Source organism: Heteronotia binoei, chromosome 2, assembly GCF_032191835.1.
Source record: "Heteronotia binoei isolate CCM8104 ecotype False Entrance Well chromosome 2, APGP_CSIRO_Hbin_v1, whole genome shotgun sequence".
Taxonomy (NCBI): Eukaryota; Metazoa; Chordata; class Lepidosauria; order Squamata; family Gekkonidae; genus Heteronotia; species Heteronotia binoei.
This window is the reverse complement of record NC_083224.1, coordinates 23610849-23629126: the sequence shown is the minus strand read 5'-3', so window position 1 is coordinate 23629126 and position 18278 is coordinate 23610849. Positions and strand designations below refer to the sequence as shown.

At 43.3% G+C, this 18278-nt stretch overlaps 1 protein-coding gene across 3 annotated transcripts in view; it reads left to right on the top strand.

The window, feature by feature from the left end:
• The window catches only part of OSBPL2 (oxysterol binding protein like 2), a 124642-nt gene extending 108407 nt beyond the window's left edge, over positions 1-16235 (top strand). For all 3 annotated transcript variants that reach the window (XM_060230685.1, XM_060230684.1, XM_060230683.1), the window contains 3 exons: positions 3891-4014; positions 6213-6303; positions 9779-16235. In XM_060230685.1, coding sequence (XP_060086668.1) covers positions 3891-4014; positions 6213-6303; positions 9779-9881 — 318 coding nt within the window. In that variant the 3' untranslated portion in view covers positions 9882-16235. The remainder of the gene's footprint in view (positions 1-3890; positions 4015-6212; positions 6304-9778) is intronic.
• Positions 16236-18278: the final 2043 nt, after the last annotated feature.

Genomic DNA, 18278 nt, shown 5'->3' with positions numbered 1-18278 from the left:
TGACAGCCCTTTAAGGACTTGAAGATGGTGATCATATCCCCTCTCAGCCGCTTCCTCTCCAGGCTAAACTTGCCCAGCTCCTTCAGCCTTTCTCATAAGACTTCAACCTTTCTTCATAGGGTCCTCAGCACCTTTGTTGTTAGACCCTCAAAAGACATTCATATTACCACAGGGCACTCTATGGCCTGTTTGTCATATGCATGATATAGACTTAGGCCACCATATCCTTGATGGAGGAAATCTAAGATGTCCTTCTCATTGTTCGTAGCATAGTTGACCATATTCAGCAATTTCATTCTTTGCTTATGTTGCTCAGGCAGCCCTTGCATTCTTTGAGTATGTTGCTTAATCAGCCCTATCACACTGCAAGATTTCTTGAAGTTCTTTATCATTTCAGGTAGCCGTTCAGAGCTAATTAAGCCCGTTGCTGGATGCTGCTTCATGGTTTTCCTTGTGAGCTTCCTCCTGTTGGCAGGCATCTTCCTAAATTATAGGGTGTGCTGAGAAATGCTCTACAAAACCAGTGATTCCTTTTGCATTCAGCATATTTGCAAAGAATGGACCTAGAGAAAAATTGCCCTTTTGTTCCATGGTCTTTCATTTTTTTCTGTGAGATTTGTAATAGAGAGCTAGTGTGGTGTAGCGGTTAGGACGCAGTACTCCCTCTGAGCTATGGAGTCTTGTGAGCAAAAATTCTACTTTGTGAACTACTGGCATTAAAGTTGTGAGCTACTGCATCAAGTAGTTTGCTCTGGGGCCATTTTTCCTGAGCTAAGACAAAAAATGTGTGAGCCGGAAGCTAAAAAAACCCTGTGAGCTAGCTCACACTAACTTAGCTTAGAGGGAACGTTAAGAGTGTAGGACAAGAATCTGGGAGTCCCACGTTCGAATCCCCACTTGTGCCGCAGAAGTTTGCTTGGGTGACTTTGGGCCGGACAAGGCATTGCTCACTCACTACAGGAGTTTAACACGGCTTCTGGGTATAGTTGTAAAGCATATGATGCAGCAGTCTTCCAGGAGCTAAGCAAATCTGGGTCCGATCAGGGCCTGAATCAGACCTTTTGAGAATCTTGTGCAAGCTGCCCTGGGTTCCATGATAGAACAAAGGCATGCAATAAAGTGGAACTGGATTTGGTCCAGCCAGCTTTTCCACTCTGTCTCTGCCAGTTCTCATTCTTATTACAGCCCCCATTCCATGTGGCTTTTGTCCACACAGGTCCCATGATCCTAAATGTAGTCCTTTTTGTCATTGGCGGGGCATTAGACTTGCACAATTGCCTTTTTACTATTTGCTTCATCAGCCTACGCAATCGCAATTTCACAATTCCTGCACAGCTGTCATAAACACATGTAGTACTTTTACTATTCCCAGAAATGTATAAACTGTAGCCAGTAATTTACATAGATGTGTCTGCTGTTTCCATTCTCTTATTCTCATATAACGGGATGATTTGGGCTTCACAGCTCGATCAGTTTGCGTTCTTGTCCCTTTATGTTCAGAACAAACAAGGAGCACCAAATGGCCTGCGGTTGTAATTATTATACCAATGAAAGAAAAACTTCGACAAAAGATCGTTGTGTATTTTTTGTGTAATATCAGAATGACTCTTATGTGAACTATTCACAATTTGACATAATAATGAACATCTTGACTCGAAACAAACCCCTACATGGAAGGGTTGAACATTTCATGTAGACCACTTAGACATTCAAATAGAGACCAATCAGATATTCAGAAAAAAAAGTCTCTTAGTAAGTGTCCAAGAATACAAGTGAATTTTTGGACACTTATGAAGAGACTTTTTTTAAAAAAAATGTTTGATTGGTCTCTGTTTGAATGTTTAAGTAGTCTGCGTGTGATGTTCAACCCCTCCTTGTAGGGGTTTGTTTCGGGTCAAGATGGTCATTATTACGTCAGATTGTGAGTAGTTCATACGAAAATCATTTTGATATTTCACAAAAAATACACAACAATCTTTTGTCAAAACTCTTTTTTTCATTTGTGTAATCGTTATGCCCGTGGGCCATTTGCCGTTCCTTCTTGTTTCTTTTGCAGTCTTCTCGTGGAGTTGGTTGCCTTTATATTCAGAAGACATGTTGTTCTCCAGTGATGAATTCTAGTTCTTTACTCGTAGCGATTGCCATTCTTTAAGACAGAGTTGTACTCTCCTCTCAACAATGTTCTTATTTTCTCAGTCACAGCAATAAAGAAGCATCTCGATGATAGCTTTGTGGCAAGGGTTGCCGAGCGGGGCAGGGATGCCAGCTGGCAACTGGCAAGATATGAGAGAGGCAAGGACTTCAGGTAGGGAGGCCCAGTTGGCATCCTCAGTGATATGACGGGTCACCCCAGAAGTGATGCCGTCTTGCTGGGGTATGCCAATTGCACATCTGCCATTTTGCCTGCCATATTTTTGTTCCCCTGCTGTGGGGAGTGGAAGGTCCCCTGCTGCCAGCAGACAGCTGGCAACCATACAATCAAGACTCAGACATGTATCATTCATTTCAGTCCAAAGTCGAGTTTATGAAGCTCCAGTTGCCTCTTCTGTATCAGATTTATAGCATAATATATAACATATCAGCTGCTGCTTAGTCCTAATGCTCATAGATATATAACCAGTTTTAACCTCCTCCCCCCCACCAAGTCTTTTCCTCACCTTTTTTCCCTTCTGTTTGCTGAACATATTTGGTGTGATTCCCAAGGCACATTTCTGTTTACATTCAATGCAAGCTGGATAATTTTGAAAGCCATAGGTTTCTAGTGCAGGAATCTCTTGTCCTTTTCCTTATTCTGTTTGAGATTTGTGGGCTTTAAAGTGCAGTTCTGACACAGTGTCAAGGCCAGCTTTGAATGGGAGATGCATTTTCAGATACCTCTAAGGAACAGGAATTACTGAGCAAAAAGAGCCAAATTTCAGTGCATGATAGTGCCACCTGTTTGTGAGCCCATATATCTTCACAAAGTCCCCGGTTTGTAGCTGAGGATTCAGCCCCTGGTCTCTGGATAATCCAGGCTGGCCCAATCTCATCAGATGTCAGAAGCTAAGCAGAGTTGACCCTGGTTAGTACTTGGATGGGAGACCACCAGGGAAGTCCAGGGTTGCAGTGCAGAGGCAGGCAATGGCAAGTCACCTCTAAACGTCTCTTGCCTTGAAAAACCCATGAAGTCACCCTGAGTTGGCTATGGTCTGAGGGCCAAAATAATATAAAATACTGAGGCTGGTGAATTCATGGCAGATCTAGAATCATCAGGAGAGCCAGCTTGGTGTAGTGGTTAAGTGCACGGACTCTTATCTGGGAGAACCGGGTTTGATTCCCCACTCCTCCACTTGCACCTCCTGGAATGGCCTTGGGTCAGCCATAGCTTTCACAGTTGTCCTTGAAAGGGCAGCTGCTGTAAAAGCTCTTTCAGCCCCGCCTACCTCACAGGGTGTCTGTTGTGTGTGTGTAGGGGCGGGGAAGGTAGAGGAGATTGTGACCGCTCTCAGACTCTGAGATTCAGAATATAGGGCGGGATATAAATCCAAATCCAATGTCGTCTTCATATTTAGGTCCATTGAGGATATTTTTTAAAAGCATGCAGTTTTCTGTCCTCTGTGTGTGTGTGTGTGTGTGTGTGTTTGTTGCTGGTATAGTCAGAAGTCCATATGGCGTCTTAACCAAGCCCTGGTTACCCTGCTTATTTTGTGTGGTGGCACACAAATGTGAAATAATATGATGTGAAAGACCTCTAGAGGACAGCCACTGCCAGTCTGAGTAGACAGTACTGGGTACTGTACTGGATTCAGTATAAGGCAGCTTCATGTGTGTTCATGTTAGAATGCAAGAGAGTTTCATAGGCAAGGCTGATGACATATTCATTCTCCCCCCCTCCTCTTTTTTTATTTCAGATGTACAACTTTACCAGTTTTGCCGTCACTCTCAACGAGCAAGAAAAAGGCATGGAAGAAATATTGGCTCCCACAGACTGTCGGCTGCGGCCGGATATCAGGCATATGGAGAATGGCGAGATAGGTACGTGCAAGGAGATGATGAGTGGGAGAGTGCGCAGGCACCTCTACTAGAAACAGGGAACACTTATTTCCTGTCGTCTTGTGCGCTGCTTCTGGGAGCTCGCTGAGAGAGAACAGAATGGGTCCTTTAGCCCAGAGGATTCCCCAACCATTTTGAGCCTGTGGGCACATTTGGAATTCCGGCAGAGTATGGTGGGTGCCAGTGTTCCCTCTAAGCTGAGTTAGCGTGAGCTAGCTCACACATTTTTAGCCTCCAGCTCACACATTTTTGTCTCCACTCAGGAAACATGGCCCCAGAGCAAACTAATTTGTGCAGTAGCTCACAACTTCAATGCCAGTAGCTCACAAAGTGGAATTTTTGCTCACAGGACTCTGCAGCTTAGAGCGAACATTGATGGGTGCACCAAGAAAATGGCTGCTATACAATGGCTGCTGCAGTAGAAGAGCTAGCCACTAAATGAATCCTTAGCGGTTTAATTTCAATAACGCAGTGTAGATTGGGGTGACCAAATTTGATTAACATAGGAACCACACAGAATAATCGTCAGATGTTTGAGAGCTGCAAGACAGGCAGGCAGATAGATTTTTTTTTGGGGGGGGGAGGTGGAAAGAAAGCAACTTTAACTTTAAATTCATTTTTCCAAGCCACCAGCTGGCTTGGCTTGGAGAAGTGATTTAAAGAGACAAATGCCTTCTCCAAGCTGGCCAACGGGGCAGTGGGGGCTTTGAGAGCCACACAATATGTGTGAAAGAGCCGCGTGTGGCTCCTGAGCCGCAGTTTGGCCACCCCTGGTGTAGATCTCTGTGCAAAAGCAACATTTAAAAAAAAATCTGCACAGCCAATAAAATCTCCAGTAGGCAACAACAAGAAGCCTTGCCAGACAAAAGTCCTACCTGGCTCCACCCACTTCCTAAAAACACTTGACAGGTACCAAGAAAGGTGTCAGAGGGTGCTGTGGTGGTCACAGGCATCACGTTGGTGATGCCTGTTTTAGCCTGCCATATAGCAAGCAAGTTGGTAGCATAAATCCAAGTTCCAGAATAGAGGAATGCTAAAAAAAAAAAAAGGTAAAAGTAATCCCCTGTGCAAGCACCAGTCGTTTCCGACTCTGGGGTGACGTCGCATCACGACGTTTTCACGGCAGACTTTTTTATGGGGTGGTTTACTATTGCCTTCCCCAGTCCTCTACACTTTCCCCCCAGCAAGCCCGGTACTCCTTTTACCAACCTCGGAAGGATGGAAGGCTGAGTCAACCTTGAGCTGGCTTCTTGAACCCAGCTTCTGCCGGGATTGGACTCAGGTCATGAGCAGAGAACTCATACTGCAGTACTGCAGCTTTACCACTCTGCACCATGGGGCTGCCTACAGAGGAATGTTGCAAAATATTAAAATCCTGTAGGCTAGAGTAACACTCTCTTGACTTAACCTCAGCCCACTCCAGGCAGCTTTGTCTAGTGAGGAAACTGCAGTGTTCTGGTACCCGTCGTTTCTGCCTCCTGATGGAAGCATGTAGGGCAATTGTAGAATCACAGAGTTGGAAGAGACCTTCAGGGTCATCTAGTCAGATCCCCCTGCACAATGCAGGAAATGCACAGATGCCCCCACCTGCACCCAGTGACCCTGCTTCATGCCCAGAAGATGGCAAAAACAAAACCCTCTAGGATCCCTGGTCCAACTGGCCTGGAGAAAAATCACTGCCTGAAACCAAAGTGTTAATCAGCATTTCCTTGGACATGTAAAAAAAGGTCCACGAGAACTAATGCAAACCTTCCTGCCCTCCTTCCCATGATCTAAGTTCACAGAATCAGCATTGCTGTCAGATGGCCATCTAGCCTGTGTTTAAAGACCTCCAAAGAATTATGAAATGCTTTCCTCTAAAATTGGCTGAGTTCTAGCCCGAGTCCCTTTCCATGCCAAGATCCGAGGCGGTGTTGTAGGAGGGCAGCGAAGCAATAGGACATTTTGGACTTTTAATCCGGCTGCAGTGGCATTTGACTTTGCTTTTACCCGTCTGATTCATAACAACCTTTGCACCGGAGCAAGTACAAAGCCAAACCAATAATTTGCTCTGTGTCATGAGCACGTGCTTAAACCTTGTTCTTAAAGCCTGTCTGGATTTTTGTTTTCTCCACCTTCCTTTCCTTTGTACCTTTCTTTTTATTTTATAAAGTAATCAATCCTATTGAAATGTCTGTTAGATCTGGCTAGTAAAGAAAAGGAGAGGCTGGAGGAGAAGCAGCGAGCCGCTCGTAAGGAACGTGCAAAAGATGAGATCGAATGGAGGACAAGGTAACTGAAGGGCGGATGGATTGGGGTGGGGGTTGCTGTCTTCAGCCTCACGCAGACTGCTGTGTGTTAGACCGGGACTTTTTTGACCCTCCCTTACCTGTGTTCTAAAAGTTACTGTGTTATGTTCATGACCAAGTTATCCCCAGCTTGAGTCTCATCCTCTACTGAGTTCTTTGGGTGCCAGTTCAGTTTATTATTACAGTCATTAACCAGAACGTTTTAGTCATCTAGAACAGGGGTGGGGAACCTTTTTTCTGCCAAGGGCCATTTGGATATTTATAACATCATTCGCAGGCCATACAAAATTATCAAAAAGCAGTGCTGCACCAAGAGAGAACGATTCAGGCTGGCAAAATTAATGCAAATAATTGTTTTTCTATTTGAAGTCATGTGGGGAGAGCCTAATCTGTCACACACACAAACACCCGGCCTGCCGCCCTAGGCAAATGCATAGGTCCAGGGCTTTTTTGTAGAAAAAGCCCAGCAGGAACTCAGTAGCATATTAGACCACATCCCCTAATATTAGCATGTTAGGTCACACACTCATTAGCATATTAGGCCACACCATCTGGGATAATCAATAAATAAAGAAATGGGAATAAAGAGGATCAAAGAAATGGGAAGAAAGGGAAATACCTGAACTGTGACAGTAACTTTTCCAGGCCCTGCAGCAATTCTGGCCGGCCAGCCAGGCCCCTGGCAGGCTTCTTCACAATACATCTGGGCCCTGTGATCCCTGCCTGGCCCTGGGGAGGCTGTTGCACAGCGTAGCTGCGCCCCACGATCCTCGCTGGCCAGCCAGGCCCCAGGGAGGCTGCCACATGGCTCGGTTTGGCTCAGCAATCCCTGTGGGTCACACCAAATGACCCCAAGGGCCGCATATGGCCCTCGGGACGGAGGTTCCCCACCCCTGCTCTAGAACAACCTTAAAAGTACCTTATAAAAAGTCCCACAAAGAGTCTGCATGTTAAAATTTGATGACTTGAGGATTATAACAGTAAAAAAAAAATTTAAAAGATTATTAGGGTTTGTAGAATCTTTCGGGCTCAAGTGCCGTGTTCTACAGTAGAACACGGCACTTGAGCCCGAAAGATTCTACAAACCCTAATGATGTTACCAGCCGTGAAAACCTGAAATCTTTGATAAAAGATTATTTAACCCTTTAAACCATTTTAAAAAGTCACTTTAAAATTTGTGAAAAGATTTACAGTTTGGCCAATTTGTCTTGCTTTTTGCATTCTTTATAAACCTGGGAAGAGAACCTAGCCACCTGTTCTTTGAGTGCCATTCTGAAGTTCAAGGATTGGCCTTAATTTGAAGTCAGCTGGTAGTCAAATAAGCAACCGAGAAACACTTCTTACTTTTTCAGACTTGAAAGCGGTCGGTGCAGCAGCACCTAGCTCTCCCTGAATAGAATACTAAAGTGGCTATCAAAATGGGGAAACTGTGACTCGTAGACAAAAAAGAACAATTGCTTTTTGCTTCAGCGGGGGATTCTTTGCATCGTTCCTTGTTTGTTAACCCATACAAAAGAAACCCCCTGAAACACTCAAAGCATTGTATGTGTTTTGGGATTGTGTGTCTTTTAAAATTGTTGGCCTGGCTTCTGGCAGATATTTTGGAAAACAGTTACAATAATAACAGCGCCTCTGTTTCTGTGGAGAAATCTCACCAAGGAAAAAAAATGCAAAATAGGCCCTGATATTAACTTCAGTAAGCAGCAGTAGCATCCCATTGAAAGCCACCATTGATGCGCTGAAAAAACAAAACCATTATCTTTTCAATGGCAGGAGAGCCAATTTGTCCTACTGTTGTACTGAACTAAGTTCACCTAATAAATATTTATGATGGGATGTTCTTATTTTGGTGCCTTGCCCAGAAAAGAAATTATTTTCTGAAATATCAATAACGGGGAGAAATAGATAATCATGTTGTGCAAAGGAGCACTGCAACCAAAATTAGGGGCCTGTACTGCAGGTATCTTCTCTTCTCCCCACCCCAGTCATGTTGGACTCACTGTAAAAGTGGTTGTAGTTCAAAAACATGGTTGTAGAAAACTTTTCCTGCTACTACAGCATGTTCTAGTGAACATTAAATAGTAACGGAGTTGGCAACCGCTTGTCAGTTGCAAAGCACTTCCGGGGAAGACCCTCAGGTGGAAGCAGTTGCAGTGGCGTTGAAGCAAACCTGCTGTAGACAAACCCAGAACTCAGGAAGGTAATCACGCAGTCAGAGGTCATGGGTTAGATCTGATTTAGATTTTCCACTCAAAAAAGGATATCTGTGCACAGAAACACCACTTTCCACCTTCCCCTCCCTCTGTGGCTTAGAAAGCCTTGACCTACTGCTCCTGGGGTCAGGAGACCCCCTAACAGCAGTACAGGGCTGTTGGAGGGCTGCTGCAGGAGGAGGGAAGATTGCCAAAATCACACCCCCTTTTTGCATGGAACTTTTTTAAAATTATTTTTTTACCAAAATAACAATCCACATAGAGTCCATTGGAAATATACAGACACATCCAGAATATTAAATGTGTAGAGAACATATTTCTATGGACTTTAAATTCAAAATATACAGGCGTTAGCATATTCTAGGCCAGGGGTGGCCAAACTGTGGCTCAGGAGCCGCATGTGGCTCTTTCACACACATTATGTGGCTCTCAAAGCCCCCAGTGCCCCATCAGCTGGCTTGGAGAAGGCATTTCTCTCTTTAAATCATTACTCCAAGCTAGGCCAGCTGGAGACTTGGATAATGTATTTAAAGTTGCTTTCTTTCTACCTCTCCCTCTATCCATTTGCCTTCCTTGCTTCCTGCCTGCCTTGTAGCTCTTAAACATTCATGTCTTGTGGCTCTCAAACATCTGATGTTTATTCTATTTGGTTCTTACCTTAAGCAAGTTTGGCCACCCCTGTTCTAGGCCAAGCAAACCATAAACGACCTAACATCAATCTCTCTAAAAATGGTCAGCCTATCGATCATAATATTAATTTTCTCAGGAAAAATAATTGTAATCTCGAGCAATCCTACTCTCCAGAAAACAAATTGAATAGATGTAGAATCTTATACATAAAATCAGTCTCAATCAAAGAGCAACTCTTAGTAGAATTGGTCAGTCCTATCCCATCCTTGGATAATGTTAATGGATCGTTTGAAGGGGATCCAACCCAAAGTCCCCCAGAGAGCGCCTGAATACAAATAGCATATCAGGCTCAAATTCCAATTAGCTGTGCTTCATTAAAAGAAAAAGAAAATGGACTAGTTAGCATTATTGTGGTCATCTTATCACTAATTATCCTATTATCGTAACGAGCATAGGAAACTTGACTCAAGTCTGTTTTTCCCCTTTAATTGTGCATACATCAGGGTTAAAATAATCTCAAGAGGTATACTTGTGGGGAGGGGGGAATTTTCCTAATTTAATTGCTGCCTCACCAGTATATCCTACACCACCATCTCCTTTTTATTTTTCCTACAGATGGTTTTATCAAGGTACTAATCCATATACTGGGACTGCTGACTGGTTATACTCAGGCGGATACTTCGACAGAAACTTCTTTGACTGTCCCGATATATACTGAATCTTGAGCACCGTTGTCCCTTCACCCAGAGTCAGCTGATGCCAGTGTCTCTCTGGATTGGTCAAGAGCAGAACCCACCCTTTTCTAAAGTAAATTTTAATGAAACGATCAGTCACGGATCAAGGATTTGTCATTTAATTTTGACTGCCCAAATAAGCGGTCATTTCTCTCCGTAAAGCGACAGCCTGAATTGATTGCGTTTCAGAGGAAAGTGGTTTGCACGGGTTTTTTTTTTGTTTGTTTGTTTGCTTTCCCCATTAGTCGGTTTCTATTTTATTATCTGTTCCTGGGCCAGAGTGAAAATGCTGCAGCCAGTGGCGCTTGCAGCACCTTATTAAACTTTTAACTTATTCAGTACAGATGACCGCAACATAACTTCTCATATTTCAGCAGTAAAGGACACCTGGAAGTATTCACAGCTTGGAGCAACGGTGGCAGATTGGTACTATCGAGAAACAATGTGGTTGTTGGAAAGGGTTATTTAATGAGAATTGGAGTGACTGGGCTTCTTGGGAGTCTTCTAAAAGGAGTCTTTATCATTTTAACAACCTTAGCAGAGAGCATTAGGCTTAACTCACAGGCTCGGAAACATTTAACTCGTTTTTCGCCTCCATCTTTGGGCACCGTGATTATCAATTAAGTGAAACACCTGTGATTCTGGGGTTCTTTAATTATTATTTTAAAGAAGCAACAACAGCAAACTACTAAATTGAACTTCGGGACGTGGTCTATAGGTGTTCGTGACAAACACCTCCTTGTCTGAAGTTTCAGAATGTATGGATTTAAAAAAAAAACAAACCACAAAGGCTTTGGAGACGTTCATAGGAATTTGGGTGTTTTGCGTGTGCGTGCTTGTGTGTCATGTAAGAAACCACTTTTTTTTTTGCTTTAATTACGAGAAGTCTGCAGCGCTGCTTCTGGCAGGCTGGCGCTATTCAGGACTTATCCGTGAACATGCACTTCTTTGTCCATCTTTGGATTAACGCTTAATCTTATCTGCAAAAAGCAGTCACGTTTGGTTTTGGATATTTCATCGCGTGTTCAGAAGCTTTTACTGGGTCATGATGGATAGTGCTTTCCTGAAAAGCAATTTCCCCTCCACTACCCTCTAACTAAAACTGAGTGACCTGGCTGAGGCTTTCATTGAATTTACAAAGAGGTATTTCCTTGAGCGTGAGCTTATTTTTGTGGACTTAAAAAACATATCAAAGCCATATGATCCCTGAGCTGTCACGAATTGTGAAAAAGAAGTGTTCTTTTTAAAAAACTCATTACCCATACATTTTCTAGAAGGCAGATGAACTTCAAGGGCGATACATGAAGGCCTGAAAATAGAGGTTTAGACTGGTATTTCAGGCAGATTTTCATGAGCTTCAAAGATAAGAATTCACTGATCGTTTTCTTGGCTGTAGTCCCATCAGATTGTGTGGGGTTATACTAGTGTGGTGGTTTAAGAATTTGTCGCTTGTGTATTTAGAAGCATCTACATCAGCTGATGAGTTTGATTTCCACATGTTTTGAAGTTTCAAGCTTGCAAACTTCAACCAAAGAGTAAAGATGCTGGAACTGCATCTAAAGGAGAGAAGCTTCAGAGACCTCTATGGGGACGTTAGGTGTTGGTATTTTTATACTCACGCCTATGGAACAGAAAAATTTGACTGCAACATTTTGGTTGCATTTCATTAAATTTTCCAGCAAAGAAACTTATGCTGAGAACATTCAAGGCAATAAAAAAGACACTACAGACTGAGAGAACAATTTTTGGCTAGCATGCGTTTTCATTGCTCTTAACTTGATATTGTCCTTGGATATTGTCTTCCAAGCATTGTGTTTCTGAAAAAAAGGTTTTAAGTCCCCTATTCATTTCAGCAGGGCTAAGAAGTGTTTGATGAACACCATCCCTACATAAGAAGAGCCCTGCTGAATCAGACCAGTGGTCCATCTAGTCCAGCTTCCTGTCTCATAGAGTGCCTGACTAGTTAACCTGGAGGGCCAACCAACAGGGCAGTAGAGACCAAGACCTTCCCCAATGTTTCCTCCTGGCACGGGGATCGAGAGGTTTACTACCTCTGAACGTGTAAGTTCCAAATGCCACTTCAAGTCACTAACACCACTCAGTCAGTCTCCACTGTGTTTCTATGTTTTCCCCGTCCAGTCCTGCAATAAATGAATGTCATAAATCCACACATTAATAGATGTCAACAGTGAAAGTTTCCATCCCACAACGAATAAATGTTGAAAATTCATACATAGCAATATATGTAAATAAGCTTCTCACCAGAGATAAAAACAAGCTACTGCAGGCCTTTGTTGTAAGCATATAATTTACCAACAGATGCCTCGATCCAGAGAGGAGCAGATTTCGTTCTCTCTCTTGTTCCCGTGCCAGATAAGACGCTTGGCCAGAGGAGGGATTGAGAAGACCGTGCTTTAATGGCTCTCTTCCTTCTCAGGGAAAGTGGAACGGTGGCAGGGTTGGGAGAGCTGTCATCCGCCGATCTTCAAGGTTGGCTAACAGCTATTCTCTCAAGCCTGATTGTTGCTTGCAGGGTGCTTTGAGGTCCAACTGCAGCGATTTGTTGAAGTTATGGGTTCCAAAGCCCTGATCCGGATAGGCCAGGCTAGCCTGATCTCATCAGATCTCGGAAGCTAAGCGAGAGTCGGCCCTGCCTGGTACTTGGTTGGGAGACCTCCAAGGAATACCAGAGATGGGCAGCGGCAAACCACTTCTGATGGTCACTTGCCTTGAAAGCCCAGTGGGTGGCTGCTGTTTATTTAGTATTTTATTTAGTAGGCTTATATTCCGCCCTTTCCCATGACAGGCTCAGGGCAGATCACAACATGAACTGAACAACAATTCAAAAACCCCTACAATTTAAATTTAAAACAATACGATAGAATTAGCAAACCAAAAACAATAGAACGAAATAATGAGCATCACAGGCGAGAAGGGCGCAATCACAAAAATACAGCAGTTTTTGGCCCAAGAAGAAGTGACGGTGTTAGTAAGATACAGCACCCCAACAAGGCTGTAAAGCATGATGTCACAACAAGGGAGGCCAACTGATGGGATAGTTGCTGAAGTAGGATGCCCACTGCCATAAGTCAGCTGTGACTTGATGGCCAAAAAGGGGGGGGGGGTTGAGAAAAGTGTCGAAACTCAGTTCCGCACATGGATCGACCCTCACTGGATTGAGGCTGCGGTATGCCCTTATCTATGGAAGTTAAGCCAGAAATCTAAATTAAAAATACCAGTACCTACTTCAGCCTTTTACAGAAAGGTGAGCGGAAGCACACTATACTTTTTAATTAGAAAGAATATTTCAAATTTTGAATTGTGGGATAAACATAGCTGACCTATTCCTTTTTTAAAAAATAAAATAAAAAGCTTAGAAAAGGATATTCTTTCCATATTGCACCGCTATAGGAAAATGTCATCCAATCATATCTGACTTTTTTTTTTAAAGTAAGACCGTCTTATTGCTAATGGTAGGTAGTATGTTGTGCCCAGTTTGATTTTTTTTTAAAAAAAAAAAGATTTAATTTTATCCATTGCTTAACTTCTTGCTTAATCAACCTGCATTTGAAGTTAAATCACGTCCACATGTTCCGAATCTCCTCCTCCTGCGCCAGGCATGGGCTGTGTTCACACCTGATACCTAAAGGGCTCTTGCGCAGATCCATTGAAAACAGTGCATAAAGAAATGGGGGGAAAGTAGTGGGTCTGTTGGGGAAGCCTGAAACAGACACTTGTCTCGGAGACAGGGAGCGATTTGGCATGAACAGTTCCTTTTTTTTAGCATTCCCATCACTTCTAATAATGAGTTGCACTTAAATATATCTTGGGAAAATAGCAAACGTGTTCTCTCCCGTGTTTGCCTTTAACTTCTAGCTTGCCTCTTCTACAGGGAAGCTGGTGATCCAAAAATAACACACCACAATAGCATCAGACAGAAATGCATGCTGGAATCCATGACCCTCAGAAGCTTCACCCACAAAATTTAAACCCTGGTTTGTTTTAAAGAAGAGAACTTTCCTGGTTTGTTAACGTTTTACCTGCACTTACCAGTACTACCTTCATCATTTTAGCACTGCCTTACAAAATTGACCAATTGACACTCCACAGGGGAATCAAAAAAGCACTTTTGGAAATAACCATGTTAAAATATTAAGCTTTAGGCATTAAGATGAAATGTTAACTGAAGTATTTTTCATGACTTTTTCCCCTCAGCTGCTGACTTTTAGTTGTATCTGCCTCGATACTTTGATTTAAAGTTTTAAGGCTCGTGTGTGCATTAGCCCTGACCCACGAGCGCTGAAAGTTTTGATACACGTATGGTACTCTCTGCAAACAAGGGCTTCCCTCCTACACTCTAGCGTCAGGGAGAATTCCCTATACCAATCGTAGTACCTGCGGTGCATGTAGTGATGCTATAGTATAAGGAAAAGGCTGTGCTTAGCTGAAACGCTGTGTCAATATAAAACTCCTTCTGAAACTTAAGCTGGGGGGGCGGGGCATTGCTTTGTCCCCTGCATGCTATGCCAGTAGGTAGCTGCTATGTCTGCTTCCAGGCAGGTACAAGATCACCTCTACGTAACAGCTAAATGTACTTTGCTAGAGGTAAGCAAGAAAGGTTGACACTAGACTACCTTTGGCATGGCATGGTGAAGACAGGCAATTAACTGGGATACAGCTGTCTTTTCCAGGGATAAGTATGTCAGAAATGCATCCACAAACCTTTCAGTCTTCACCCATCACAATAAGCAGTTGAGTTGGCTGCCTTTATCCTTACCTGGGTTTTGATAGGCTGCCTTTATACTTACATGGCTCTTGATAGGCTGCCTTTATCCTTACCTGGGTTTTGATAGGCTGCTTTTATCCTTATCTGGCTTTTGATAGGATGCCAGACTTTAAATAACACTACAAATCTCTCGATTCCTGCAGCAGGACAACTTTAATTGGAGAGTGTCTATTTAAAAAAAAAAAATTATGTAAAAAAGATTTGCGATCCAGCTGAGCAATTGCACATTTTACCTGACAGCTCTTCTAAAACTAAAAGGGAATGAACAGCGTGTGGAACTGCGTGTTCCTGATAGGGGGAGTTTGATGAAACTTTTGATTTCTGCCATAATTTACAAGTCTAATTTGGTGGTTGGCCATTGCACCTTTGACTCCTGTTTGGGATGGATCATTCTACGTAAAGTGACAACTTCCATGTTTGCATGCTTGCCCATTCTTTGCTCACAGTGTGAGAAACAAACAAACCTGATTGTGGTCTCCACTTAATTACTAACCTTTTATTATGTTTTTCCCCCCTGCCTTTCGAATCTGGTGATCAGTAAACTAACCAAAATAATATGTGAAATGCAAGCTGATTCGTCCTTAGTAAACCGAAATCTTTTTTTCCCCCATAGCCCAAAGTTCCTTCCCAGAGCAGGAAAGCTCACAAGGAACTTTGGAACCCCTAGCTGTAGCACTCAGGCTAACTTGTGATTCTGAAGAAAATTTAAAAAAAAAAAATGTGTGTTGTGAATCGTCCAAACGATTCAGGGTACTGGCGTGGTCTTTAATCTCTTTCCTGTTCACTATACTCCGTGTATTTTACTGTTGCAAATAAGACATAGATGTTCCTGTTTATGTAGTGCTTTAAATTCACGTACTCATTTGACAACGTACCGTAATGTTGCCTCTTGAAATACACGCATTAATTTGGGGTTACTTGTAAAAATAAAAGCAATAGTTACCAATTCATGTAAAGCTAACGGTTCTAACACAGAAAACTGATTTTTTTTTTTAGTATGCTTTTTATAGCATGGAAGAATTCAACATATTACCCACCCCCTGCCCCTTCATTTCTCGGTCCACTCTACAGCTGCTGCTGCTACTTATTGCTGTTCTTTTTTGCCTTACTTACTGTATCACTGTTTAATGACGATTTACATAGATGGGTCAATCCGCCAGGAAATTCCTTTCATCCAAACCCCTATTTGAAAGGGGGTTTGCACAAGAGTAGTCATGCAGGCTGCGCACTTGCGCACACCCTCCACACACTTTACTCGAGTGGGGCTTGCATCAGAGACAATTTCCTGGGAGAGCATACCCATTGTGGGTGGCTGTTGTTTGTTTTTTTCTTTTGCCTTATCCACGTTGCATGAAAATGTCGGAGGATAATAATAATAATAAAGGCTATAGTGAAATGGATTTATTTTTATAATATTTAATAACTGTCAATACCCAGCTATATTAACGAGACAAAAATCATATTTACCTTTTTAGAGAAGTCTGTACAGGTTTGTGGACATAAATGTTAAAAAAAACTGTAAATCTGAAATAAAGGTTGTTTTGGAGAAGAACACGTCGGTTCTGGGCCTTTGTATCATCAGCTTTTGTTGGTTCTTCCCTCCCACCCCAACTGAGTCTGATTCATTGGGCAGATATTCCCCTCCCCAGAGAGTTATCTAGGAATGCCAGCCTCCGGGTGGGTCCTGAGGATCTCCCAAAATTACAGCTCTTCTCCGGGCTACAAGCTCTTGAAACCCCCACTACCCAGTCTGCCAGCTTGGAGAAGGCATTTCTTTTTAAATCACTTCGCCAAGCCAGCCAGTGGCTTGGAAAGTGCCTTTAAAGTTCAAGTTGCTTTCTTTCCACCTCTCCTCCCTCCCCTATCTGCCTGCCTCCCTCCTTCCTTCCCTCAAACATCTGATGTTCATGTCTTGCAGCTCTCAAACTTCTGATGTTTATTCTATGTGGCACTTACATTAAGCAAGTTTGGCCACCCTTGCTTTGGAGGGTAGGCTGTCTGGCATTTACCCCACTGAGGTCTCTGTCCTCCCCAGGCACCGCCCTCAAATTTCCAGCAGTTATCCAATCTGGATCTAGTAATCCAACCCGCCTCCCCCATACACACACCTTGCCCATGCCAGACCCTTTCAGACCAACATAAGAAACTAATGGGGTTCTGGGGTGGTAAATCTCGGCACCCTTATATGGGAGTTAAGTTTACCTGCAGGGGTTACTTCCAAATAAATATGCACAGGATCAGCTTCCATGAGGAATTGTAGCTTTTTTTTGCGGGGGGTGCAAAGGATCTCAACCTTTTCTGGACTTGGCCCTTAGACTTTTTGTTGTTAAGGGTTTACACAGAACATCATGCCATAAATACATGCAAAGCTGCAGCGTGCTTAACTTCCCACATCTTATGCTGCCTTGTGTATGTCAAGGAGCAAGCTGCTTTCACATGTTTCTGAATGTTGACTTCCCACTGTGTATAAAATGCAGCCTTAGAAACCTCAAATCTGGGGGTTTTAAGGGTGCCAGGCAAATCTTGCTCACATATAAACATTTCTCGTTCTCAGAATTTAGTGAAGGTGGCCATTCTACAAAGATACTGCAGCAATGGAGCTGTTCTCGAAGTCTAATAACCACAGCGGGACAATGTGCTCAAGCAGGGGTGGAATTCTAGAAGGAGCTCCTTTGCATATTAGGCCACACACCCCTGATGTAGCCAATCCTCCTGGAGCTTACAGTTGGCCCCGTACTAAGAGCCCTGTAAGCTCCTGGAGGATTGGCTACATCAGAGATGCGTGGCCTAATATGTAAAGGAGCTCCTGCTAAAATTCCACCTCTGTGCTCTAGTATTAAATTCAGTACATGAGAAAATATTGTGTGTGTGTGCATGTGCATTTGTATGCACATACCTGGAACCTCAGAATGACTGGGGATCCCCTCAATTCTTGCTTGTGGAAAAAGAGACTCCTCGGTAACACATTAGAAATCAGGAGGCTTCAGCCTCTTTGCCCTGCATTAATAGGAATAGCTGCTGGCCTGGATTTGTTGGCCATTTTGGTCTGACCCAACTGGGCTCCTCTTTGGTTGTTTTGCAATGCAAACAAGGCTGATTTCAAGCATATTCCTATTAAACTTAGACAGTGGAGGGCCCTTTCTGATGAGCTACCTTCTGGGATGAACAGGCTGCAGCAAATAACATAAGAGAAGCCATGTTGGATCAGGTCATCCAGTCCAACACTGTCACACAGTGGCCAAAAACCAAGTGCCATCAGAAGGTCCACCAGTGGGGCCAGGACACTAGAAGCCCTCCCACTGTTGCCCTCTCAGAGCAACAAGCATCACTTGCCCCAGACAGAGAGTTCCATCTATACCTTGTGGCTAATAGCCACTGATGGACCTCTGCTCCATATGTTCATCCGATCCCCTCTATGCTTGTAGCTGCATCATCTCCTGTGGCAGTGAATTCCATGTGTTAATCACCCTTTGGGTGAAGGACTTCCTTCACCATTCGTGCAAGCTGCAAAGTAACATTGTACTGCAATGTGTGAGCAATTGCCTTTAGCACTGGTTCCAACGCTAAAAGAAGGCAGCCAGTGGAAGGTGAACGA